The sequence below is a fragment of the Rhipicephalus microplus genome, chromosome 4 (assembly GCF_043290135.1).
Source record: "Rhipicephalus microplus isolate Deutch F79 chromosome 4, USDA_Rmic, whole genome shotgun sequence".
Lineage (NCBI taxonomy): Eukaryota > Metazoa > Arthropoda > Arachnida > Ixodida > Ixodidae > Rhipicephalus > Rhipicephalus microplus.
In genome coordinates, this window is record NC_134703.1 from 5,941,841 (window position 1) to 5,969,193 (window position 27,353).

Here is a 27,353-nt window from a genome sequence, read left to right on the forward strand (position 1 = left end):
ATATATATATATATATATATATATATATATATATATATATATATATTTGCAGATCTATCTATATATATATAGATAAATAGATAGATAGATAGATAGATAGATACATAGATAGATCAAGGCTGTCGCGGCTTTCAGGTTATGCTGCTTTCCATTTGGTCAGAACTAACCTTTCGGAAGTAAGCGAAACAGGCAAGGCTTCTTCTGGATGCCAACGGGGTTCTTTGCCCAGCACTGGAAGGTCGAGTGAAGCTCTTCGGGCAGAGGAACGAAAGTGAGCACACTGCGTGACGCGAACGCTCGAGCCATGCCGTCGAAGTCACGCGCGAACGCCGCCTCTCGTAGCACTGCGTCTCCAGGAGACAAGGACGCCGTGGCGATAGAAGCTCTGTGGCTCTCCTTCATGGACCAGCGGAACGTCAGGTTGGTGCTGGGGTCAGCCTCCACATCGCATGACAGAGTGACTTCCTCGAACGGAGCCGTGTAGACCACCTTGGCATGGTGTTGCTGCTGTGGGTTTTGACACCGAGGAGAATCTGCAGCATGCGAAAAAAAAAGAAGGGCACACATGTGCGGGTACACGTGCTTCTCAAGACCCACCGTGTACCACCATAACGTTGATATAGCGAATCTTCCTCGCACAAATGTTGTCCAACGAGCACGTTCTCACTATGGACAAACCGGAGGATCTATCTATCTATCTATCTATCTATCTATCTATCTATCTATCTATCTATCTATCTATCTATCTATCTATCTATCTATCTATCTATCTATCTATCTATCTATCTATCTATCTATCTATCTATCTATCTATCTATCTATCTATCTATCTATCTATCTATCTATCTATCTGTCTATCTATCTATCTATCTATCTATCTATTGTTTGACGGCTCCTTCACTTTCCCTTCCGTGTCTTAGTATGTTGTGACTTATGCTCTCCATCTTCTTTTTTAATAACTTTTGACTGAACTCTTCTAATGAAGTAATGTTAACAGAGTGTTCTGACTATTGCAGTTGTGTTTTCCTTGGTTAGTATGTGCCGAACGTTTATGCAATTTGATACCTACTTTGAAGAAGCAGGATATATACACTATTTCAACATAATCCAAGGTTATTCATCTACTCAGTGAGACATCGATATCATTAATTGTTTCGTTACAATCTATTCTGAATACCTGCGAGAGGCACGAGTGATTTTAATTTTTTTATATAAGGCATGGTAAGTCCCACCACCACAGCTTAGTTATGAGAGGAGCCGTTCTGCGTCCTCTGGAAATACTGACCGTCTGGTGTTTTTTTTTTCAACGTGCATTGGCACAGTACTCGGGCCTTATCACTGACATTACAATTGTCATCGGAACTTGCAGTGTAGTCTATAAAAACAATGGTTCAGTTTATTCTTCAAACATCGATCATATCACAATAAACTGGCCGATTGGAGGTGGCTGTCAAAATTTAGGTCTGTCAAGTGCAACTCTAGTTTCAGGATGTAGCAACCGGAAGTAACGATGGATTACGAAATTGACGTACACTGTCTGTGAATAAAATTTTTCCAAACGAGGGCCCATTTTGAATGTAGTGCTTCCAAGTGAACTCTGAAAGTAAATGCTCACTTCGAAATGTTTTCCTCTCAGGCAAAGATAGATGCTATCCAAATTTCCTGCATTTCCTGTTTTGAAATTCTGTGCTCGGCACTTTCTTGTCAAGAAACTGGTGTCATCAGCGCTTTCGTTATTTTTTATCTACCAAGTTCACGTGCGTAAAGTGAGGAAAGACACGCAAACTAGGTATGATTTTTTGTGTGACAAAATGCACCCTGAAATTCTACACTCTTTTTCTGGTGCTGTACAAGCATCGGTAACAATCGCAATGGGCGGTGGAAAAGTCATGATTGCGATTGTTCAGATAGTCCTCATTGTAGCAAATAAAAAGTACTTCGGAACGTGCGTTGGTGATCGACGACATACTCACGTTGTATGCGTATCTGAAGGGTCTTGGACGTGGTCACTCCCTCGGGGTTCGTCACTGTGCACGAGTAGTTTCCCGAGTCGGGAGATTGCACGTTGCGCAACACCAGGTAGCGCTGGTTGACGATGAGCGGTCCACGAGCCGTCGAGGCTGAGCTGGAAGTGTTGGCCGACTGCTGCGGCAGAAACCTTTGCTGCTCGTGCCGCTGTTCCAGAGGGACGCCGTTAAGCTTCCACACGACGTCCGTGATGCTGGGATAGGCGGACGCATTGCACACAAAGAATATGTCGTGGCCCTCGTAGATCATCGACTCCTTGAGGCCCGCTCCAAACTCCAGAGTAACCTGGGGCTTGTCTGCGTATTGAGTCCATAGAAGGAGCAAAACAAGCGATTGAGTAAGTGGTTATAAAGTCAGAGTTTCACCGCAAGGCCACAGCAATAAACGCTATAGCAACAATTTTAAGTGTTATAACGCTAGCAGCCAACTGCATTACGCTACAATCCAGCGTCACTCATCAAAACGCGGACGTAAAGGAATGCGGCTTTTCCAGGCATTGAACCACCTTTCATGCTGTCTGTCGTTTCAACGGGAAGTAAGCGGCGAGAGAGCAGCATGTACAAGGGTATGAGCCTTCTGTTGATCTAAGTAGAATTAGCGCAGGCGCCAGCGATCCCTACTGTACAATTGTGTCCAGAGCTTACTTATTGACCCCCCCCCCCCCCCCTTCTTTACCCTTTCATGCTCCTTTGCACGAGGGAGCCAGCTAGGGCTTTTCATCTCTGCTTTAGACGCACCTGTCAGCTGCTTTCGCTTGCACATAGGACAGACCAGGTGAGGAAAGAAGTTAAAAATTATGACATAAAGAAGGTGACACCAACGGCAATAGCGAAATTGTGCGTCATGTGCCATACATTTGATTTTCATCGATATAAAAGTAACGCTGTATAACAACGCCCAAGTCAGTGAATAAGCAAGTCGGCACACAGCCATGTGCTACTTAGACGATAAAAAGTAACAAAATGTGTTTCGTGCACTATACATTCACGTTTTTTATGCTACAAGTTTTGTGTTAGGTTAGAGTCGCTCATGTTGCTAGCCGTGAGTTGCCGAATCCAACAAAACTGCTCTCACCACTGGTTCAGAGAGCACGTGGCCACGTTTGCTGGAACAAGAATATACGTAATACTGCGCACACCAAGCATAGCTCATTAGCAGTATTATATCGTCATTCACAATGGATATCAAAAAATGCTATGAGTGTATGGATTATGGCATTCATTTCTTATTATATAATTCAACCAAACTATGCGAGTTAGGCAATGGCGTTCAGTAAGGCACCGGCCTAACACTGTTCAGGCACTGCGCGTGCGCTGTTATTCTTAAATCATTGCTATACTCTGCGACAACTTTTTTTGGCATTGGAGCGAAGGCTATGGAGCCATATCGCGGGGACCCTATATATACCGCCAGTGAATGTATAGTTAGACAATAGCGTTCGTATTTTAAGGGAGAAGCTCCTTATAACGGCACCCGTTCGTTCCTCGTAGTCGTAGTAGTAGTCGTAGTGTGTAACCAGTCTTACATTTTGACCTACAAGGTGGTACCGATGAGAGATTTCTTCTGTGAGTTGTTGAACAATAAAAAATTCGCAGCGTGCGCGTTAACTAAAAGCCGAATTCTCCTGTCTCTCATTCCCCCTTAGCAGCCATTGGCATGTACATTGAGCCTTATCTGACAAGAAAGGGTTGCTACGTTATACTCGCTGGGCACAACCTCCTTGGTTTTGGGAAGGTTTAACGAGCGTTGGGCCTCAGTGCCATGAATACAGTGAACTAGTATATACCGTGAACTCGAGGTGGTTAACGGTGGGAATTAGACACAAAGCGCAAGCCGTAAGAAAGTGTGCGTGTGCCACCTCTCGTTTAGTCCTTGGAATGTCCGCTGGATGGCGGTGCTTCTATATGCGGAATATATGATGAAAAGATGCAAGATGGTGGTACTTGGAGTATTGAATAGATGGACGAACGGACACACAGACAGATGCATGGACGGACTCACGGATGGCTGCACCGACGGAAGGACGCATGGACGAACGCAGGGACGTACGCACAGATGGACGTGCGGACGCACGAACAGACGCACGCACGGACGCGCGAATGGACGCATGGATGGTCACACATACGGACGCATGGACGGACGGAAGCAAGAACGAATGGACGGACGGATGCTTCGCCCCACTCTTCTTCATTCACTCAGCGGATATGCTGCCATTTTTTACGAGAGAATTTAGAAGTTCCACCTTTATTTTTCATGTGGAGCTATTTGAGACAGGACGCAGCTCGCTGAATTAAGGTAGTCGTATTCGCCTTAATTTATTCGTAGTGATATAGCGTTTCTTAACGCGCGAGGAACTCGTGCTTTTTACGTGCACCCCAAACGCTAAGCAGCGTCTGCGTCTTCGTGAAACCCTGACGGTGCGCCCCCCGTCACTTTCCACAGCGTTACGAGACGCGCGCCAGTACTGACTATTTCACGTAGTGCTACATGTGCGAAAGCATCACCTCTGTAGCTTTCGCTTCAGTGCCAAGAAACGTTGTCGCCGAGTATAATGGGTTCTAAGGTGCCCGCACACTAGGCCACCGTGGTTGGGCGATGTTCCTTCGTCTTCATTTCGTGGTTCATCGAACGCTGCTGCTGTAAAGGCCTGCTTAATCTACCTCATTACTCTTCAATCATGTTCTTCACTTAATGTCTATACCCTCAAGCGCAGACAGTAAATAAGTTAATGCAGCAGAAACTGACAATGATAGACCTTGCTAAAACTTTTCGTGAATCCTAGTCTTTTCCTTTATGTTCTGCGCTGGTGCTTTTGCCCTGGTATAAAATGAAAATAGTAACTGGATGGCACAATGACAAACACTGTCATATGAATCGCATCTCACATACTCGATTACATACCGTGCAATCTTTCGCACAATTTCTTTCATATCCCCTTCATGTGCGATTTATGAAGCACTGTCTACGGATATGTCAACTTTACATTATATGAAGCCAAGGAACTCAGCATAGAATCAAGCTTTGCTTTGCAGTATAGGCTTATATTACTAGTCCACATGATTAGGATGAGTAATGGTTTTCTACTCAGTGCATGATACACATAAAGCTTGCACTAACTCACTTGTGTGCGCATTAGGGAAACATACGTACACGCGCACTTGAACCCTATGACTCGCCTTTTAAAACATTCATTGTTCGCGCACGTACTTCTTTTGATGCACTTCCAGGCTTGCTCATTCTGACATTAGAGTAGTTTTCTTTACTACACTTGAAAAAAAAAGATTTTTACGCCTAATAACGTTATTCAGTAATGTTAGGAAAGGTCGGTCGTAAAGAGGAAAATGACATCATGAAGAAAACTAAACTTGTGACAAATAAGCATGGTTGTTCAAAAATGGTAGAATGGAGAAATAGATGCTTGCGATGAAAAATTCGTAAGCAGAGGTTCTGTGGGGCTTATGTTTTGACACAACCACTTTTTACGGATTTTTAATCATAAGCAAGGTTGTAAATTTGTGAAGTGTTGTAGGGTCCTTTTGAAAGCAGCTGTGTGTTAGCATTTCTAACAGTTGCATTATCTTCTGCCTAACGTAATGTCGACTGAAAGAAGAATTGCACTCATGTCGAGTCTACCCTGATGAACTTAGCAATGCATTAAAGTTGATACTGTTTGTTTGCTATCCTTGTTAGTCTTGTCGAGCAAAGAAAAGGTAACAACAGAGATATCGTAATTTCTTAAAGAAGACAATATGACTCAATGCAAGTCTTGATTACTGGTTGTTAGACATATATCCTGCCTTGTTTTTGCTGTTCTTTGAATAATGGAGGTGGCTGAGTTAGTACAGTTGGTATTTCATAGTGATTGTACACATGGCAAAACCAACAGAAGGCCGGGAATTAAACAAACAGGACAGCGCTTGCATTGCCGAGCCGCGTTTCTTCATGGCGTTAGTTTCACGCTATTCACAATAATTTATTTAACTACGCTTGTGATTGAGTAATGGTAACGTCTAATCGGACTAAGTGGGAAGAGCATTTATTATTAGAACTTGGTTAGGTGCATTAACTAATGCATGTTACCTATCGAAGGCCAGCCTTTGGGGACCTCCACGTCTGCGAAATCGAGAGGGCTTCATTAAACTCCGTGAGGTACGCAAATATGTACATTATCATTACTAATAAGAAGTGCGCTATATCCAGAAACCGCAACGCAATACGTACGATTGAGAGAATCTTTCAGCTAGCGCATTGGAGTAGGCAGCCATTTATTTCGAAGGGGAGGAAGGGGAGGCAGCTCCTTATTCCTGGGGTGAGGGGAGCCCCCTTTTTAAAACGGTTCCTTTCCGCTTTGTATGCCATCGCGAAGAAAATTCACAGGGGGAGGGTGCCATGGGCTATTTGTTCTACCTATTAGATGTGCCACTGGTTGGTACGAAAAAAATAATGTGGTGTCACTACTTAGCGTGCTTGGCTGATTTCGAAGGAAAGCATAAAAAAAACAGGGAAAAGTGCGGGTTGTTATGGGGATTATATTTATGAGATTGTCCTTTTTAGGGCTATCAAGAATAGGCGCGTGTGGCTTCCCTTGGCAGGCGTTTACGCAAGAAGGCAAGGCGTAGAGTGAAGGCATAGATTGACGTGTATTTCGTGTCCGCCTCGAATCATTCTGAAGGAAAGCTGAATAGTTTCCTCAGGTGAGGAGTGACCCTCCGTCCTCCCATATTTCGTTCACGCATACTGGCTGGCCGAAGCTTTAAAACTAGTCTGCACCCCACCTTATTCACCTCCGTCTGATAACCAAGATGCCTCATCTGAGGTCAACTTTTTTTTTGCCAGCCAAGAACTTGGGAACAATGGGAAGCGAACACCAGTCAAATGATGGTGTACTCACATTTTATCTCTAGCAGCGTCTCAGACGACAACTCTGAGCCCCGCAGACTCTTGTTGAAGGCGACGCACTTGAGCCGCTCTCCGTTGCGTTCTTTCGTCGGTGTGACTAGCACGAAGCTCGTGGTGACATTGCCGTCCGTCGTGGTGCGGTACAGGAGCGGTTCGACAGGACTCGAGCCCAAAAACCACCGTATTTCTGCCGCGGGACGTGATCCTCGACTAGTGCACACGAATTCGGCCGGCTCCTCGAAGTAGAGTTCCGTGTGGCTTGCCGTTATTACGGTGCTCGCAGGCGGCACTGGGAAGAGTGCATGTGTTCTCAGTTTTAATTTTTATCCTACCACAGAATTTGGATGGCACCGGTTTTAGATGCTAAGTTTTATGATATACAATGGAAGCTAATTACGCATTGGAGAATACAAAATTTTCCCACACAATTACTGTATGTTTCTCTCAAACTGTGCTGACTTCCTTGGTTTCAGAGAAAAAACGAGATGACTGTACCCATTTTCGAAAAAAAAATCAGTGGCAAGATAACACAAAAATTTCTCCGTGTTTATCAAACACTGATCCGGTTTATAGGAGAGCCCTGCACAGCGAAGCATTCTAGGTACTGTCGACATATATAACGAACCTGATAACACGATAGCCTCAGCCATTTGTAATGCAACGTGGTTTTTCCGTTACATTTATTTTGTTGATAATTGATCGTAATGCCGCGAGTTCCAAGCAAATGATCGTGTATACTAGTACTGTACTGCAGTCGCTTGACTTTGGGACCCTCGTCTGCATACTACATTCTACGAATTTTGTATTTTGAATGAATGAATAAACTGAATGACTGACTGAATGACTGTTGCATTTGATATAGAAAGTGAAGCGTTGTGTAATAATGATGCTGATATCATTAGAACGTTGCAACGTAAGTACCTCGATACGAGTGTACACATACGCGTAACGAGCGGACATCTGCTGGTACTTTCATTTAAGAGAAACCTATCAAAAATTCTGCCTCCAATTATTTTTTTCTATTCACACATCTACCAATAATGTGCCGAGCGGATGTATTATATCTTAGGTGCGATAAAAGTGGCCCTTTCTTCAAATACTTCTGTTCAAAACAACTGCTCTGCCAAGGAAGCAATCAAGCACTGCATCAGGCACTTCTCTTTTTTTGTTACTTTTTGCTTCACAAGGCTTACATAAACCTCAATACTTACGGTGTATGAGTACGTGAACCGAGAGGGACTTGGAGAAAAGACCGTCCAAAATGGAAGCCGTACACGTGGCGTTCAGGCCCCAGTGGTGACGCCGCAGCGGCTCAATGCGAAGAAACGTCCGATGCACGTCGTCCTCTTCCACCACGCTGCTCACGTTCGCCGCAGCGCCCAGATTATTCTGCCACGTAGTAAGGAACCGCGGCTTTCCTGCGATGCATTTCGCATGACAACGCCACGGTGTGAAGCTGCATCTATGCCTCATTAACCAGGAACCATAACACGACATGCGTTGCACATTTTTGCACACAGAAACACTTGGCAGAAAGAACTTGGCGTCGGCACATCTTATGACACGGAGGACGTTACGTGTGAGTCTGTTACAGCAAAACTTCGCTAAAATTCAAGATGCCCCATCAGATGCAGGCTAAAAGCTATTAGGTAGAGCTCTAGCGCGAGATTCAATAGGGTGGTTGGATTCAGCCGTTTTGTATTAAGGATTACGTTTATCATGCTTATTTTTATGGGCAATTTAAAAATCTTCAGCTGGCTAAAATTGAAGCGCAGGCACTCAACCTTCTTCTCGCAACAGCTTTACGCATATTTGCATTACCGTTTCGGAAAATAATATTTAATTTTTAAGACATATAATACAAGACGAACCCAATGTTTATAGTCAAAACGAAGGCGTAGATATTCCGTACCTCAGGAGTGAAAGAATTGTTTATATAAAGGTTTATGCTTAAAATAAATCTACCAATTACTTCAACCATTCTCAAAACTTAACTTCAACAATAAACTTCGAAAAAGATGGAGAAATCAAACCGTAAAAAATATCGAAAAGTATGAAAATATTATAAGAGTTCTAACAATTACGAAGATAGACTGCTACAGCAAAACTTCGCAAGTTTCCCAGATGATTATTCGGAACTCATAAATTAAAATTTATTTTTGGATCATAATACTGAGCCCTATAGTAGCTAGGTAGTCTGCTAAATAAATAAATACGACACATAAGTTGTGACTTACCTCCAATTATTTCACACACCAGGAAAAGGTTTTCACTCTCGGTGTATGGCCCCACCAAATCTCGTACAATATTACCGTTAGCATCCTTGATTACGAATTCGGTTGGTGGTACTGGAAAAGTGTAACGTACATGAAATTATAAATGCAAGCTTATATCATGTGATCAAGAACTACATCGTCATTAAGTATATGTCGGCTACGTTAGTAATGGTATTCACGACAAAACAAAGCTTTCTATTAGTGATTCTTTTTCATTAGCTATACAATTATGATAACTATCTGTATATCGTTACCGGCAAAGAACCAATATTAGGTTACCGAAATAATCACTGTGGAGCGCTTTCACTCGCACTAAATTACAAAAAGAACACGACGTATCTCAGACTTTAACGGGATTGTGAACATAAGAAAGCAGCGATATCATACCAACATAAAGCACCAGCATATCATATCATATGAGCCTTATACCTTGCGAAAACGTGGGTTGTTTTCTGACACTTCAGCGTGCGTAGCGCTCTAATTGGCACACGTTTTCATTGTTTCATGTCTGAAAAAGTCCTTTTTTTTTTCTCAACTGTAAAACGCATATCTGTGACAAGTGACTTCAATTCTCGTTTACTACACAAGAACAAGTGTTTCAGTTTTTGTCTATTCTGTCGTGCTCCCACTTTCGGAAGTTGCTTCGCGCCATTTATCTCTAGAGAAAGCAATATGGTTTTGAGCCGTAACATGACGCTAAGTCTTGTTAAGAGCAAAAGCAGCGGGAATGACATTGCAGCTTTCTTCTTTGTCAGCGACGCATAGATCTAGCTGAAAGTCGTTCCAGATACCCATCAAGAAGGCACCGGTCACACTCGAGGCGTCTGCAATTAAATATCGGAAAAGCCAGAAGGCTCCAACTGTGTTCTGTGCCTCGGTATTTCTCCTTATTTGTGTAAAAAAGTTTAATAGATGCAAGAGTGACAGTAAGTGAAAAATGACAGAGCCGATGGGCTTCGCAATTTCCTGTGGCTTGCTACACGGCAGTGTATGCGGAAACACCGTCATCGAATGTACCCTCAACGGTTGGTGAATATGTAATTGCTTGGTAATATACGTGAAGCTGATGATGAACTTGAATTTAATACCCGTTGTCCTTTAGACGCTATCGCGTGGTTTCTACGCTTTTGTCACGCGAAACTGCCCATTCACGTCATGCACACAAGTGAATTGCACAACCATGTCACTTCGCTTGGTAACCCTGGGTGCAACGTCAAGCAAAGCAGTATATACCAGATTACAGCTGGCCGTTTTGCATTACATTTACTACTGAGGTGCCTGCGATCGGCCGCATATTTATCCGGCAAGGGCACTCTAGAAATTCGGAAATCGTGCGCAAATGGAACTACTAACTGAGGTGTAAAAAAACAATGTGTCACCAGCAGCTCAACTATAGTTTACAGAATACTACTTTTCTGCCAAGTCTGAAAATATTGTTGTTCTGAGACGCCAGCAATGGCAAAAGAGAGCTTATGGCACACTCAGCTTATTGTTTTTAACAGCGCCAGAGAGCTCTATACGACGCGCTCCGCATTAGGAGTAGGTCGAAATTCAGCGCACTCAAACTACTGGACATTTCCCAGCTCCGCGATCAGGTCGCCTGCGACGAAGTTTACTATACTCGGCGACAAATTTCTGTGGCAGCATAGCCAAGGCTACGAAGTCCCAGCATACCCGTTTTAGGGGTGAAGCTCCTTAAAGCGTGGGTCTGTTCATTCCGTGTATGTATGTAGTAGTACGTAGCCACCGGTGGCACATACCCGCTCTAGAGCGAATATGTGCCACAGGGGATGCGAGATGGGAGATGACAGTGCTTGGATTGTTCACTTGATGGACGTACGGATGGACAGACAGATAGACTAGCAGACGGACGGACTCATGGACGGACGCATGGATGGTCGTGTGGACGTATGGAAGCAAGAACGAACGAACGGACGGAAGCTTCGCCCCACTCATCATCATTCACTCCGTGGATATGCTGTGATTTTTTAGAGTGAAAGCTGTTATGAGATAACAACTCGAGTCACGCGCAGTTGTGCGCCGCTGCCGGTGTCTCTAACCACATCGCACGAATTTAGAAAAAAAACAGCACCAAAGGCACAGAGGCGCTCGAACCCAGATCCACTGAGTGCCATGTATTCTACCACTGAGCTATGCCAGTACTTGTGACTTGTTGGCAAACTTGTCTTAAGTGGGCTTGATGTCAGAAAAGCGATCGCGTTAATACGATGTATAAGGCGTTTTAAAACACCGAAAGAACAACCAATCATTGCACAATGCGAATAGCGTAATAGGTGGGCCGTATATTGCTCCTTCCCATCACAAAAGCTTGTTCTTCTTCACCTAATAACTGTTGCGCATGCCCACTTTAGCCATAATTCCTTAACGTCGTCAGCCACTGCATGAACAATTGGCACGAAATTCCTCGCAAGTGTTTAGCGAATACCACACTTCTCACAAGAATGACAAAAAATAGTATAGCGAATGCCGGCCGACTACCCCAAAAAATTGATTATTAATGCCCTAGTGGGTATCAAGCAAGTGTACTTGCAGTAGTTACCGAGTGAGTGTTTGGAAAAGGCTCTGAAAGGCCGCTCTTCTAGATTTCGCTGTGACTGTGCTGTGCCTGCCGCGCAGGCCTGGCGTTTTTCACTACGCTTTCACATGTAGTCCACGAACGCTAACTTTTGTATACTGCATAGCATAAAGCAAAATATAAAAAGCAAACATGTAAAAATTATGTTCAAGATTGTTCGCATTATTATTAGGAAGCTTACACCATGCAGGATTTTCTTTCCTTGCCATTTCCAGTTTTCTGGTTTTCTGCTGCTATTTCACCTTTTTTCCTTCCCGGTAAAGAACGATGATCGGTAGGTGATCTGTGTTCACCGAGTAGAGAGAAATGAAGACAGTAGTGCAAAGGGAAATATTTTGTTTACCGTGCATGCAATCACCCAGAATTTTATTGCGAGTGATATCATCAGCGAAAGTGGGACTCTAATCGGTATAACCGCCTTGAATGTGACGCCGGCGACCTGCCAGCTTTCAGCGACACCAGATGCTTGGAAGAAAGTGTGATTGAAAACTGTACGTAAAACCAATAACCTTTTCCCTGAATAGCGTTACATACGAGGTTGGTGTTTAAGCTGCGCAATATTGTTGATATTATAGCTCTAGCGCTTGCACACCATGACATTACTTCCGTCTGTGTCTACAGAGGGAGTCGTTACTTACGCTTTGCCTGGGCAAAAGACACCTTCATGTATATTAAACTGTTAACTGTGCAAAAACAACGTTCTTGGCCGAGTAAAGATTTCGTTTCACCCACTTGGATTTGTGAACTTCAGACGCCCGCTCATGACTGATTGGTTCCAAGTATAGTGCCAAATTAGGATCTTTGCTTCCCATCGATGTCTTCGCGTCCCATAAAAGATAACGTGAGCGTCTCCATAATGTTCTTGCATCTCTAAAAGAAGTAAACCAATGATACCGACCAAGTATGCACTGAAATTTAAGGAAATATTTGTTGGCGTTACGTTGTTCCGATCGCCCAGTACCTGCTCGGCCGTACCTTTTTTTTTTTAAATGCGAAGCATTTCTTAGCGAACTTCAGCGACATTGAATGTATCTATCTAACTATCTATCTATCTAGCCGCTTACGTTTGGGTGATATCGTGGTCACCCCCTAACTTGGCGTGAACAAAAATTTACATGGGAGAGTAAGATGGTTTGACGAATATCATGCGCTGTTCAATACATGAATAATGTCACAATCCAGTCGCGTACGTTGTCAAACACTTCCCACCAGACAGTGGCACATACCCACGTGTGGGTATGTGCCGCTGGTATGCGGGTATGTGTTGCAGGTGATTGACACTTGGAATCTACCCGGGAACGACGAAAAAAACATAGGCAAATTTAATGAGCCTGCGTCAAAAAATACCAAATACCAGAGATCGGTAGCGCCTACCCGATGAATGCAAAGAATGAATGTCAGGGTTCTAGCTAGAATCGAACCCATTAATTCTGCGTGGCAACGAAGCATTTTACCAAAGAGCTACGCCAGGCCTCGGAACAACTTTTCAAATGGACACTAATTTCGTGAAAGTCAATAGTGGTTGCAGTAATGTGTACCCAATTTTATAAACATTACTACTTCTTTGATACAGCAGTCAAGTCGGGTTAACGGAAATGGTGATTAGTTGCCATGCACTGAAGTTAATTTTGTAGCAGTGTCTACAGCCAGCATCCTCGCGAGCATCAGCGCTTCATATCAGCTTCTGGTGTTGCTTATACGCATGTTCCAGTTGGCATCATTGCTCAAATGCAAACATTTGCTTATATAAACACGTGTGACGCTTCAAAATATGTTAGTGCGCGTAACATTTGTACAAATATTCAGCGTCATTTCATGACGCGTTGCTCAATAAAAAAATTGAAGCACGGTCATCTTTTGTCCGCATGTTTCGCACAACGTCAATACCAATATACGTGGAATCTGCCGAATTCTCATGATATAAATTTGAACGCTTCAGAGAAGCTTCGTCTTCTTTTCTTTTAAAAATGAACATTTATACACAGCCTCCCAAATAAATGTAAGATTTATTGCATGGTGATCGTGCGAAAAGGTACATGTTGGTTGCGCTTACGAAACCAAAATCGGACAAAAACAAACCATAGGTGTAGTAACACATGTACATAAGCTCTGCCCACGTAGCTTTAGCTGTGCTGCCACAGAAAGTTATTGCCGAGTACAATAATGTACGGGAGAAAAATCTGGAGCTACCGTCTGCGGCAGCTGCAACGCATCAAGCTTCAGCCAGCATGGGCATGATAGTTAGTACTTGGATTTGTCTAAGCTTCCTTTTATCGGTTCCATTCGGCTCCTTGTGCCCTGCAACCACTTTGTGACAAGATGAAGTTCAGAAAATCACAGCATATTCACGGAGTGCATGATGATGAGATGGCTTGAAGCAACCATGATTCCGTTAATCCATGCGTCCATCGGTTCGTCCGTGCATCTGTCTGCCTCTCTGTCCGTGCGTCTGTCCATCCGTTCTTCCATGTAGTGAACACTTAAAGTACCGTCGTCTCGCATATTTTCATCATATAGAAGTACCGCCATCCAGCAGACATTCCAAGGATTAAACGAGATGTGGCACAGCTCGGCTACAGGAGCGGCACGCGCGCATTTTTATACGGCCTGCGCTTCGTGTCTAGTTCCCACTTTTTGCCACCTCTAGTTATTGGAACTGCGGCCCAACACTCGCTAAACCTTGTTAAAACCAAGGAGGTTATGCCCAGCGAGTTCAACGTAGCAATAAAATAGTGCTAAAAATGCGTCCTTCTGATACTAGTTTTTTTTAGTCAGCATCAAATTCAAGGGAAATTTTATTGCAAATTAAGACGCCGATATTCGTCTCTGTAGGTTATTTATTCAGAAACAAATATGTTTTGTTTATGAATATTGTGCGTGGGTTTCCTTCTCAATTCAAATCAGTGCGCGTGCCACTCCTCTAGTATGGCTGTGGAGGCGGCTACGTACTACTATTAAAATACGACACACTACTACTATACTGCTACTAGGACGATGACTACTACTACTACGTGCATTGCGGACGCACGACCCACGACTTGAGGAGCGTTACCCCTGAAAACTTCAACAGTTTCACTTCACCCTTCTAAACTGCTTTGGGCTCATTAATACGAATCGGGTGATGAAGTTCACACGCCCTGCCACGGTCGTCTATTGTATAAGGTACTCGGCTGCTGTCCAACAGGTCACAGTATTGTGAGGAACCGGTTTATTCGCTCACAGTATCAGATCCCGGCTGCGGCAGCTGCACTTTAGATGGAGGCGAGATTGCTGTAGGACTGTGTGCTCAAATTTGTGTGCACGTTGAAAAAACACCGGGTGGCCAAATTTACCGGAGCCCTCCCCTGTGGCATCTCTCATAATCATATGGTGCTTTTGGGACGTTAAACCCACATATCAATCAATAATTCATTGAAGTTCACGACAATCTTCTCGTTTTTTCTGAAACAAGCGCACAAAATTGAACAATACCCCAAAAGCGGTCGAAGCCGCAAGAGCGAAGGTTAGGCAAATCGATGAATATTACCTGTATTACCAATAGAGGCTGCATGATAGCAGCGCCAGAGTTCCTCCTAGTAAATATTGTAAGAAACTATGCCCTACGACCTCGCAGTGTCGAGAATATTTGATGACGTGGTTCTTGCTGCTTTCATTTTGGTATGGCGGCAATCCCGACGGCGCGCGCGGTAGTCGATCGGCGCCTGCGTGCTTTGTTTAGAAGACGGGTTGTCGTGTCTTCTTTTCCGGTTTCTGAGTACAGCGACGTGTGGCTGCACCTTTGGCTTGGTTAACCTCCCTGCCTTTCCTCTCTATTTATCTCTCTCTCTCTCTCTTTGGCTAAGACGCCCTTTCTTTGGCTTGCATCAAGAGAGACCTCAGTGGTATGGAGTGTGGTATACTGTATTGGTCTATGTAACATAACTTCGCTTGCTCCCCGTAACACGCACCCGGAGTAGGGTTGATGGAATCTCGTTCCACTTTAATTTATACAGGAGTTACACCGCTTTTGCATACGGGGTAGACTGTGTAGATATTGTAAATATAAAGTTATCGCGAAACTGCAGTTTACTCCTATTCAAAACATGCGAATCAGTAGCTTTCAAAAGAGAGCTCTCATGTTGGTTTCAGGATTAACGTTGATGCAGACTGCACACTACTGTACGTCGTCACTCACTCTAGCAGATGCGACGGACACTTGAATAGAGGGCTTCCTGTATGAAATTAGCACGAGTAGTTAGATATATTTCACCCGCCGAATAGTCAGGAACAGAATACCGCACGCTACGGTGCAATATATCAGGCTGTTATGTTACTCCTGCAGAGGAATTAGAGTCAGATACAAATAATACCTCCACAAACCACAGCCCAGTAACTGCGGTACGTCTGCCATTCATTTGTGTAATAGTGCCATCCTAAGCGCTTTCTGTTCATATCTTAAGTATTTTTCCGCTGATAGTGTAAGTACAACGCGTATCAGGAATTTAATGTTCATTGTTCCTATTTACAATATTGATGTGTACCCTAGAATTCTTGTTGGAATAATCACTAAATGTAGTCAGGAAATTCACGTTTACGACCAAAAACCAGCAACACGAACATCTATGTGTCTGTATAAAAAAACACGCATCTGAAAATTACGAAAGGTGCTTGGCGTGACAGAACCAAGCGAATACAATCACTTTTAAAACAACATTTCAGCATAATATGGCGCCTACGCCTTCATTGCACCATAGAGAAAGAAAACAATTGCCTGATCCCACGTAGAGTGGGAATCTATGGTATGCGAAGCACGAATGAGGAAGGCTTATACGTTACGTTGAAATCAATAGAGCGTTACGAGGCGGTGGTAAATTATCCCGTATATCACTTCCATGCCATGATTATCATGTTCGGATGTGTCGTTTACCTTCGTCGTCTATTCACACCACGTGATACCAAATTTAGTATTATGGGGCTAGCGAAACCGCCACGAGCACGCTATGAGCGTAGCGTGTAGTCATGCTTTACATGACACGGATATCATGATTATCATGTTTGGACGTGTCATTCACCTTCGTCGTCTATTAGAAGTTACGTTGGACCCAGTAGTCTCTCTCTAATTTTATAACGTATCGGCGTTTGATACGGAAATATCAGGGTGGCGTGTCAACCCCAATTTTCTTTTTCCGCGTTTTCTTAATCACTGAGCGTGGTGTCAGTGTAAGAAAGGTGTTAGGGGGATTGTGAAGTTGTACTTCAAAAATATTGTGCGAAAAATTGTTTTCGATTCTAGTGTCGTGTTAAATGTGAACTTGTAGCAGCATCTGATTGGGATTCAGATCTGCCCAGATCGGTATCAAGATTGCCCGTGTAATACTTGTGTTCTGAGGCTGTAGCCAATTACTGGCTAACATTGACATTTGCGAAAAACTTTAACGAGTGAAATACCTACCGAACACGGCAAGAGCGACGGTCGCGCTGTATCTCCTGCCGCTGGCGTAGAGCAGGTCGCAGACGTACGTGCCTCGATCAGCGTAGTCCACTCGGTTTACCTTCAGACTGGGAGGCTCCTGGAGTACCGAGAAGAAAGAACGGCCTTTCCATGCCTCGCCCCTGGTGTGGTGCCCCTTGGAGAGGCCACCCCTGCGCGACCGTGCATCGAGGCTGTAGAAAGGCTCGGTGCTGTTGTCTCCGCCACGGAACCAGCGTACAAGCACCGCCGAATCGTTGCGGCTCTCGACACGGAGCTTCGCTAGGCACGGTATCACGGCGCGCCCACCGTCCGTCGCCAGAACAGTAGTGCCTCGGGGATCGACCCCTGCACAAAAATGAAAAAAAAAGGCGGTGGAGGACCCCTTTGTTTCACTTGTTCTTTCGTTGATGGCTTTAATGGCTGTGCGTAATATTAGTATTAATAGTTGTTGGTGTTTAATGCCTCAAATTACTAACATGATTGCGAGATACGTAGTAACGGCCTTCAGAAATTTCTACCACTTAAAATTTTACCGTTTGCCTACATCTGAGTACAATAACAGCCTTTAGCATTTCGCCTCCGTCGAGTGCATCTGCCATAACCGGGATTGTATCTCGTGACCTTCGAACGAGCAGTAGGCCACCAGGACCATAGACCTCCGTGGTGGTCTCTGTCCCTCTCTCTCTCTCTCTTTCTGCGAACAAGTGCGCCGCACTTGTTCGCAAACCCTGACGAAGTCTGGTTCACCGATCGAAACCATTGGAAGTAAAAAAATAAAGTTAGGTTTGTTAAAGAACCTTATTGAATATATATATATATATATATATATATATATATATATATATATATATATATATATAGAGAGAGAGAGAGAGAGAGTATATTATCTATCAGTGAGAGCAATACCACGCTGCAGTACCACGTTTATTCGGAGTATTTATTTGCTAATTTACAGATAATTAAACTCTGTAATAACTTGTTCAGCTGGAGAACGTCACCATTTTCACTTAATTATAGTAATGAATTTAACCGCCCAGCCTTCTGCTTCTTTGTTTCCTGCCTTTACGGTTCAGCACTTACAGGGCACAGTAATATAAAGCGCTTGAGCCGCAGAAATGCTCTGTCCTTGTTTTTTCACATCAGCAGAAAGTTCCGGGAGATTAAGAGGTACCACGGTCATCTAGGCTTTGGCCGTTTGCGTTCTGCTGACGTACGTTTTAAGGGAACGATAAAGCGCCATAGCCGAAATGACTTCACAACTTCTTTTCCGTCAACACTGTCAAGCGTAGTTTTTAACAATCCTGCTTTTCATGTCGCTTTTAGATTTTCTAGACTTTTTTGCAGAAAGGCACCATGTTATCACCATTTCAAGGCATCTACCTAGATGGTCTCACTAAATCAAATGATGCTCATTTTCAGCACACTTACGAGTTCGGTAAAGTGCTTGTCCCTGCCTTTGTTATTTAAAAGTGCTAGTTAAATCTTAAAGAGCTAGTTACGTTTTTTGTGTTTGCTTTTTTATTTATTACAGGTAGGAAACGCAAATGTTTGCTTTTTACAGTGAAAGCTGTTTTGAGATAACAACTCGGGTGACGCGCCACCGTAGTTGCCCGCCGCCACCACTGCCGTTGCTGGTGTCCGTAACCACACTGCACGTATTAGAAAGAAACCTAGCGTAAATGACACAGTGGGGCTCGAACCCGGGTCCACTGGGTGCCAGCCCAGTATTCTACCACTGTGCCAAGCCGGTGCTTGTGTCATGTTGGCAAACTTGCCTTAGGGAGTTTTGATGTCGGGAATGTAATCGCAATGATACGACTTATAAAGCGTTTTAATATAGTGAATGAACAACCAGCTCTCGTCACACAATGCGAATGGCATAACGAATGGGTCGTCCGATGCTACAACCCATTACAAAAGCTTCTTCTTGTGCCCCTAATAACTGTGGCGCATACCCACTACAGCCATAGTTCCTCATCGTCGTCAGCCACTGCATGAATAATTGGCACAAAATTGCTTGCAAGTGTTTAGCGGATTTAGCAAGTGTTTAGCGGAACATAGCAAAGTGAATGCCGGCCTACTACCCAAATAAATTTATTATAATTACCTGGTGGGCATCAAGCAAGTGTGCTTGCAGTAGTTACCCAATGAATGTCCAGAAAAGGCGATGAAATGCTGCTCTTCAAGGTTTTGCTTGGACTGTGCTGCGCATTACGCGCAGGCCTGGCGTTTTTTTTTCTCGTGGTCCGGATGGTGAAGAACGTGAAACACAGGCAGGTAAACATTAAATTATTTTGTTCAGAAAAAGCTGTTATAAGATCACAACATGCTGCTATAGTTGTCCCCCACCACCGCATCCGGTGTAGCGTGCTGATCGGGAAAATCGAAAACCCTCTCAAAGGCTCCACTGCATCTAGGGGGGGGGGGGTGCATGTTTTGCTTCATAACATCAGTTCGGGAACAATATTCAAACTGACAACTTGACAGTGAGAGGTAGTTTTTTTTTATTTGCCCAATACATATCAGCCTAGTTCGTCACCTGGCTCGCTTTTTGAAGTGTCGAGTGTTGAATATAGTAGAGTGAAAACTGATCACACATGCACGTAAATAGCGTGTGTGCTCACCCACATACGTGTCAACAAAAAGTTATTCATAACGTTTTGTTAAGCCGTGTAGTTCTCGAAAATCTCTCTTTTATGTCCGGAACTGAATCCCACTTGCCATATTATTTGTTTATTACCTCGTTGTAACAAAATAAATATATTTGTCGTTACGCAGAGTACAACACGTTTACTTTGTTTGATACCATCTTTGCGAGTTCAAGAATGTAAGTAACTTAGTCAAATCAGTCTGCTCAATGCGTGTTTGTCGGTGTTTTGTTTTTGTAGATAGCTCGCTGCACTTGCGTGTTGTTAGCCACTAGCTGTTAGTATTCTGAATAATATACAAAATGCACGCTCACCAGACGTATCTTAGCTAAGCATATTATGCTTTCGTACTACCTAGGACAGTCAAATTTCAATATGCATGTCGACCATGTCTCCACGTGTGGCCTGTTCTTCTGACGCCTTATTGACCGTTACACTATACAGCTGTCAGTATTCATTAATATAACGGCATGGACGTGGTATAGAGGCTTTTAGTGACGGTACTATACTTGTGGTGATGTCCACTGAGCATAGCGTTGTAGTTATTTATAATCTGTAGCTAACAGAAATAACAATTATTGAAATATTTAGCACATAATACTTCTATTTGAAGCATTGTATCAAGGTTTTGAAGAAGAAGAACTGTAGCGTTATTGCAAGTAAGTTTTTTTTTTGCAATATGTAGTCCTATTTAGTCGTCTTGTCGTTATCTTTCCTTGTTTTGATCGTTATTTATTTCGTTCTTCGATTGAAAGGTGCATATGTATAGTGACCAATTTGTATTTTTTTAACCTACTCCTGTAAGACCTGGTTAAGGCTAACATTAGGATTAAATAGATAAACAAAAAGTGAATATGCGTTCGCTGATTATTATGCTTACAATAAAAAGCTTTCTATATATCTGTCTTTTTAGTACGTTACATGCTACTCTACAAATAGCTTTAGTTTAAAATATTTCATTATTTCTTAAATATGTAATTCAATTAAGAACCCTGGATGCTCAAGCTTTGCCTTCAGGAGCGTAAACGGGCCCTATGCACATTTTTTTTATCCATGCACACCTCAAGGCCTGGGTGAAAGCAACAGTATTTGTGCAATAAACATTGGCTGTTTCAATGTATTCTACATTGTCCGCATGATATAAACCGTTGCTAAGTGCCAACTACGTCATAGTTATTCTTTTTGCTAATTGGCGAAGGACCCACTACTGGTACATAAAGTCCCGCATGTACTTGAGCAGCTGCACAGACCACAATGGGTGGGCAGCTTAAAAGCACCCACTGGTTATGCAATTTACTTCGTTTACCTCCCCGTGCGGTTTCAGGAATCTTCCGCACATTGTGCTAAGGAGACTTCTTCAGCTACACGACATTCATATTGTATTTTTTTACTTTTCTAGAGCAGTTACAATCATTATTGGGGCTTTGTGGTATGCCACTCAGAGACGCTGGGTGCGATTCTCACTTCAAACCACAATTTTTGATTATCTTTATTATTTATAAGTTTCTCAATTCTTTAGTCACAGACACGATATTTCTCTCACAACCAATGACACTGACACCAACGGCCTAATTTCAGCTAAAGCAGTTATTTAACGCTATTGGTCTAATAACCACTTTGAACAGTGCTCCTGCGACAGGCGACTTTGTCGCTATAATCTTAACAAAAATTACGGCCAATGTACCCACATTTACACCTATAAATTGGTCTCGGCTGACAGCTCCGCAGGTGCTCTTGTCATCCGGGCGAACCAAGTTCAATGTGTCCCACAGGACAACATTAGCAGCAGAGGTGCTTGTCGCCTTACGTGCTGCTATACTTTATATCACGGAATCCCTGCCTCAAAAATTGGCTGTGTTCTGCGACTCTAAGGCATCCCTTCAGAACTTGCAATCAGCTTAGAAGCGTGGTGGTTTGTGCTAGCTGGTATGACATGACGATTGTTACAGCGCGAGATCAGAAGGGCGACAAAGCTTTACGAAGAAGGGTGCATGAACAACTACTCAATGAAATGAGGGAAGTGTTTCACGAAGTTTTATCGAGAAGACATGATGTAGTGTTTCAGTGGTTACCAGGACATTGTGACATCGTCGGTAACGACTTTGCTGATGATGCTGCCCAATCCACCCATGAGGACGCCTAGAAAACCCCAATACCCTTGTTGAGAACCGACGCTGCAAGGAGCCTCCAATCATTCGCTAACACAATGTCGGAAACTTAGCTGAGTGACCCCAGTGTAGGGAACAGCCACCCACATAAAGTGGACCCATCGAGAAAGTTTCAAGTTCCATCAAACCTCTGCCACCGGGATGCAACATTATTTGTCCGCCTGTGGTTAGGAGTAGCTTTCACGAAGGAGTACTCTTTTCCCAAAGGAATGGCGGATAGCTCCAGATGTTAGTAGTGCGATGGTGGCGAGACAATAGAACATCTACTGTGTTTATGTAACCGTTTTGCGAGAGCACGCAACATGATACGTGAAACATTAAAAAAACTGGATAATACACCTTTTTCGAAGAGAAGATCCTCGGTTCATGGCTTTACGCTTCGCAGGTCAGCAAAGCGACGCGGGCGTTGCTAGGTTTTCTAAAGTCGACCGGGCTAAGTGTTCGCTTATAGGCGTACAATGGACAAGTTCGTATGTGACCAAATGATGCCCTTCACCTTTCCTCTGTTTTTTCTCTCTTAATATCATCACTCCTTCCCCCAATGCAGGGTAGCAAACTGGACGTGTGTCTAGTTGGCCTCCCTGCCTTTCATTTTTTTCCTTCCTCCTCCTCCTTGAAAATAAGCGCAAGAAATTATAGAAGAAACTATGCTCAAAAATTCTAATCAGCTAGATTTTATTTTACTATCATGAACTAGACCTTTCCAAGAATGTTAACTAACCGGTCTTTCATAATTCTCCTGTGCTGCCTTCGATTTAGCAAACGTCAGGCACGTAATTCCTCACTTCTGTGTCTTTCTGTGTGCTCTCAGTTTCTTGGGCTTCTTTTCTAAGTATGAATGATGTTTTCTCTAAATATTAACTTAATATTTCATAAGACAAGCATTTGCTTCACTCTAGCACTTGATTTAACTATATAATGCAATTCAGTTGCACCTTTTCTGGGTCAACATAAAAACAACGTACCCAGCATCTACGAATGCTTGGGATGTTGGCAAAGGAATTTTTACTGTGACAAATACAGACATCTTTGTAAATCTCATGAAACAGATGCCAATTTCTTTTCACCTAAAGCAAATGTCGCAGTACATCCAGAGCAGTAATGTTTATAGATTCTTACCTTACGTCACCACATCGGCTGCGCATTAGGCACGAACACTCAAACTTTTTTGTTGGAGGGAACTGGAAACGGGCCAGCCGATAATAATAATAATAATAATAATAATAATAATAATAATAATAATAATAATAATAATAATAATAATAATAATAATAATAATAATAATAATAATAATAATAATAATAATAAAATGTAATGCTATATTAAAGGTAATGCTTTCCTAATGAGTCTTTTAGGCAGATCTTCACGTAGTTGTGTATATTCCCGTTTATTTTTCAATCCATAAATCTTGTCTTGTTTTTTTTGTTCCCATTTCGTGGTTATTTCTTTTTGTCTGTGCGTTTACTCTCCTATTATTTGATTTCTTTTCCTCACAACTGTCTGTAATGTACTGCTATTTGTATTACTTTTTGTTTATTTATTGAGTTTGTTTATTTGTATTGTTTTATTTTTGCGTGCTCCAGCACTAAGACAACATGGTTGGTGCAGGACACGTAAAGAAATGATTTATTGAATAATTGTATAATATTTGGAACAATATTCATATTTTTGGCGCTATTGCGGGTGACATAAACCTACATACAATTCATTCGTAGCCCCACTTCCAACAAAATCGGCAGGTAACATATTCTCTTCGGCAATCGCTTGAGGAAAAAAAAAGTATATTTGAAAAGGTCAGTCCTTTTTACAAAGACAAGCTGTCTTTTATACTTGTGATCATTAGAATGATAATTACCTGCTTTTATATATTCTGAAGCATGTATTCTTGTTTTTTATGTTATAGATTGAGTGAAAAAGTTTCGCTCTTCAATGACGCATTTGATCTTGCGAAGAATTGCTAATTAAGGTATCTCTTCATACAATGTGAGCTTTCACGTGCGTCATAATTTTCCAGTATAAATCTTGCTGTGATTGGCTGAATGCGCACAAGCGTGACGGATTCCGCATAGGACAGCTATATTCCAGTACAAGTCTAACGTCAGCGTAATTGGCGGCCTATTTGAGCTTTGTATTTACATGTTGAACATTTCTTTGTAAAAGTCAAGGGCTTGCCCAGCTCTGCTCACAACGGTGCTAATGTGCTCAGACCATCCTCCGTTTCCAGAAAACAAAGCACTTAAACACTTGTATTCGTCTTGTTTTCTAGTAACTTGATTGTTTAAGGAGTGTTAATTTATGAACCTATCGAAATTTTAGTAAACCCGACATGAGCGCATGTATTGGTGTTCAGTACTATGTCATTGTTCTTGCGCACACTTCCAAGTGAATATGGTCATCTTGTAGGGGGGGGGGGGATTCGCATGGTGGGCCAACTCAGTATACGAAATACAATCATCAGCAAACATTCTGATATGACATCCTATTGTATATGAAATATTATTAATAAACACGGTGTTAAGAAGTGGGTCCAATACGGAACCATGTGGTATTCTTGGTGTCACAGAAACTAATCGTGAACATGATCATTTTCAAACTACTTCCCATTTTCTTGATTCTAAATAGTCCGTAATCTATCAGCAAATAGTTTGATCAATGTTCAAATTCTGCAGTTTTGTGTTAGAATCAAGCGTGATACCGAAACGTATGCCTATCGGTAATCTAGAAATAAACAGGCAATCTGTTCTCAGTCTCCGCATATAGACGCGTCATTTACGTCGCATGCTGCTCACGGATCCCCTAACCCCCTTCATTCTTCTTCTAAAGCAGTCATTCATAACATGCAGTGCGCTGTGTTTTCGAACGCGAATAGGAAACAAACTGCACAAATCCTCCAAAGGGTTTCTCTAGCAAGTAGTGAAAAGTGGATAGGGATATTCAAAAAAGTGGCAGGCACCGACCATCGTTTACTGCTTTTACAGGGCGCCGGGTGACACATGCCAAATGCGAAAGAAAGCACGTAAGGAAAATTAAGAAAGTAAGTCAGCATTCGGGTGGAACTTCGTATGCCCTCTTTGTCCACCTTAAGGTCAAACGTTTGCTTTCGGTTGTAAGATATATGTTGCTTCCTTGCCACCACGCTCAAACTTTTCTTTCCGAAAGCTTTCACTGCCAAAAATCAAGAAATCAAAGCTACCATTTGGCCCCCACTTGGTCAACAGCCCTCATTTTTTTACTTGATTTTACTGCAACCAGCGTTTAGGCAACTCGACAAACATTTTTTTTACGTACTAAAGCTCACTTATTCTAAAGTACTCTTAAGGCATCCTCAAAACAAGAAAAGCATCATAAATGAAGGAAGGTCCAGTATTCATTTCTTTTTTACTGCTTGCAGCTAAATGAGCAAGTAAACCATCCCAGATGTGTGTCCACACCAGCCAAGCGTGGACACCTGCGTCCTCTGCAGACGAGGCTCTACGCAGGCACATCGACAGAGTGGCAGGGAAGTACGCCTCCACATCATCCTTCTGAATTGGCGAGTACCGGCACAGTGCACCTGAAAAGAGTGGAACTCATTCTCAAAGATAAAATGAAATAGGCGATGACTTTGCCAGCGTTTTAAAGCAGCTAACATAGGTAAACATGGCTTCTAGCATGGTCTGTCAAATTTTGTAAACGTAGATTCATTTTTTAGTTGCTGTTTGTATTGACTTCATTCTTAGCATTTCTTTCTTCATTCCGGTGTAAGGCAAACAGATGAGGTCAAAATTGTGCGAAGCGATCGATATCATCCGAGGTTGGCCTTGGCATACTTTTGGCCAAACTTTGAACGCTGCAGAGTATGCCTTTTTTCTGCAAAATTCTAAACAACTCTAAACATAGTTTCTAAACTTGCCAAACTAGCCTGCCGAATTTCCGAGCGTTTCACTTGTTTCCCTCACGTTCACGCTTAGCTTTGTGAGTAGCTTCGCTATTGGTCAGTAGATTCATATCGTGATTCTTGGAGACACAACGACGCAAGGTATATTATTATTATTATTATTATTATTATTATTATTATTATTATTATTATTATTATTATTAGTATTATTATTATTATTATCGGCATTCCTCAGTGCGTATGCCACTGTGTAATACAATATCCGTATATACTCACGGTCTTTTGCCGCTTTCACTCTAACCACTGAATACGATCATGCTGACGTGCCCCGCCGCGGTGGTCTAGTGGCTAACGTACTCTGCTGCTGACCAGCAGGTCGCGGATTTAAATCCCGGCTGCGGCAGCTGCATGTCCGATGGAGGCGGAAATGTCGGCCCGTGTGCTCAGATTTGGGTGCACGTTTAAGAACCCCAGGTGGTCGAAATTTCAGAGCCCTCCACTGCGGCGTCTTTCATAATCATATAGTTGTTTTGGGACTTTGAACCCCACATATCAATCTATCAATCATGCTGACGTTCCTCCCAAGTTGTGAACTTGTAAATGAGGAGTGTTTATATTGCAATAAGAAAAACATCAATGCTCAAAATGTATTCGCGCCTTCACCACCGCTGTGATCCCTGCTTTCCTACTATCATGCTCTCGGCCGTTGCACTCGTGTGCCGCATGTGAAGGGTTTCAAGGAACGCCGTATTTATTCAAATTCTAGGTGTTTTTTGCCTCCTGCAGACACTTTGAACGTTTCTATCTATCTATCTATCTATCTATCTATCTATCTATCTATCTATCTATCTATCTATCTATCTATCTATCTATCTATCTATCTACCTAACTACCTACCTACCTACCTGCCTACCTACCTACCTACCTACCTACCTACCTACCTACCTACCTACCTACCTACCTACCCACCCACCCACCCACCTACCTACCTACCTACCTACCTACCTACCTACCTACCTACCTACCTACCTACCTACCTACCTACCTACCTACCTACCTACCTACCTACCTACCTACCTACCTACCTTCCTACCTACCTACCTACCTACCTACCTACCTACCTACCTACCTACCTACCTTCCTACCTTCCTACCTTCCTGCCTGCCTGCCTGCCTGCCTGCCTGCCTGCCTGCCTGCCTGCCTGCCTGCCTGCCTGCCTGCCTGCCTGCCTGCCTGCCTACGCCTCGGCGCTCTCGTGATCAGTCGTAGCTTGGGGTAGACAAAAATCAGTATGTAAGGGTAAGAGGGTTTGACGAGTATGTACGATAAGTCATGGCACGTATAATAGGCAAAGTCAATCGCTTATGACACCATACCCTTTCCTTCTGACACGTTTGTCACATACCCAT

The 27,353-nt window shown here is 43.0% G+C and overlaps 1 protein-coding gene across 1 annotated transcript; it reads right to left on the reverse strand.

Annotated features, from left to right (window-relative positions):
* Nucleotides 1-162: 162 nt before the first annotated feature.
* LOC142814109 (neural cell adhesion molecule 1-B-like) lies at nucleotides 163-27,353 on the reverse strand. Its single transcript, XM_075892044.1, has 8 exons — nucleotides 27,350-27,353; nucleotides 25,516-25,620; nucleotides 17,231-17,596; nucleotides 9,165-9,275; nucleotides 8,139-8,345; nucleotides 6,920-7,216; nucleotides 1,974-2,324; nucleotides 163-533 (listed from the first exon to the last, which is right to left on the reverse strand). Exons 1-8 carry the CDS (start codon nucleotides 27,351-27,353, stop codon nucleotides 163-165), a joined length of 1,812 nt encoding a protein of 603 aa, XP_075748159.1.

Excerpts from the sequence above, each read along its gene's own strand:
- LOC142814109 (XM_075892044.1), bottom strand. Across the intron at positions 9,276-17,230 it reads CGTCGCTCTTGCCGTGTTCG|TACCACCAACCGAATTCGTA; the intron begins GTAGGTATTTCA and ends ACACTTTTCCAG. Across the intron at positions 8,346-9,164 it reads GGTGTGTGAAATAATTGGAG|GAAAGCCGCGGTTCCTTACT; the intron begins GTAAGTCACAAC and ends AATGCATCGCAG.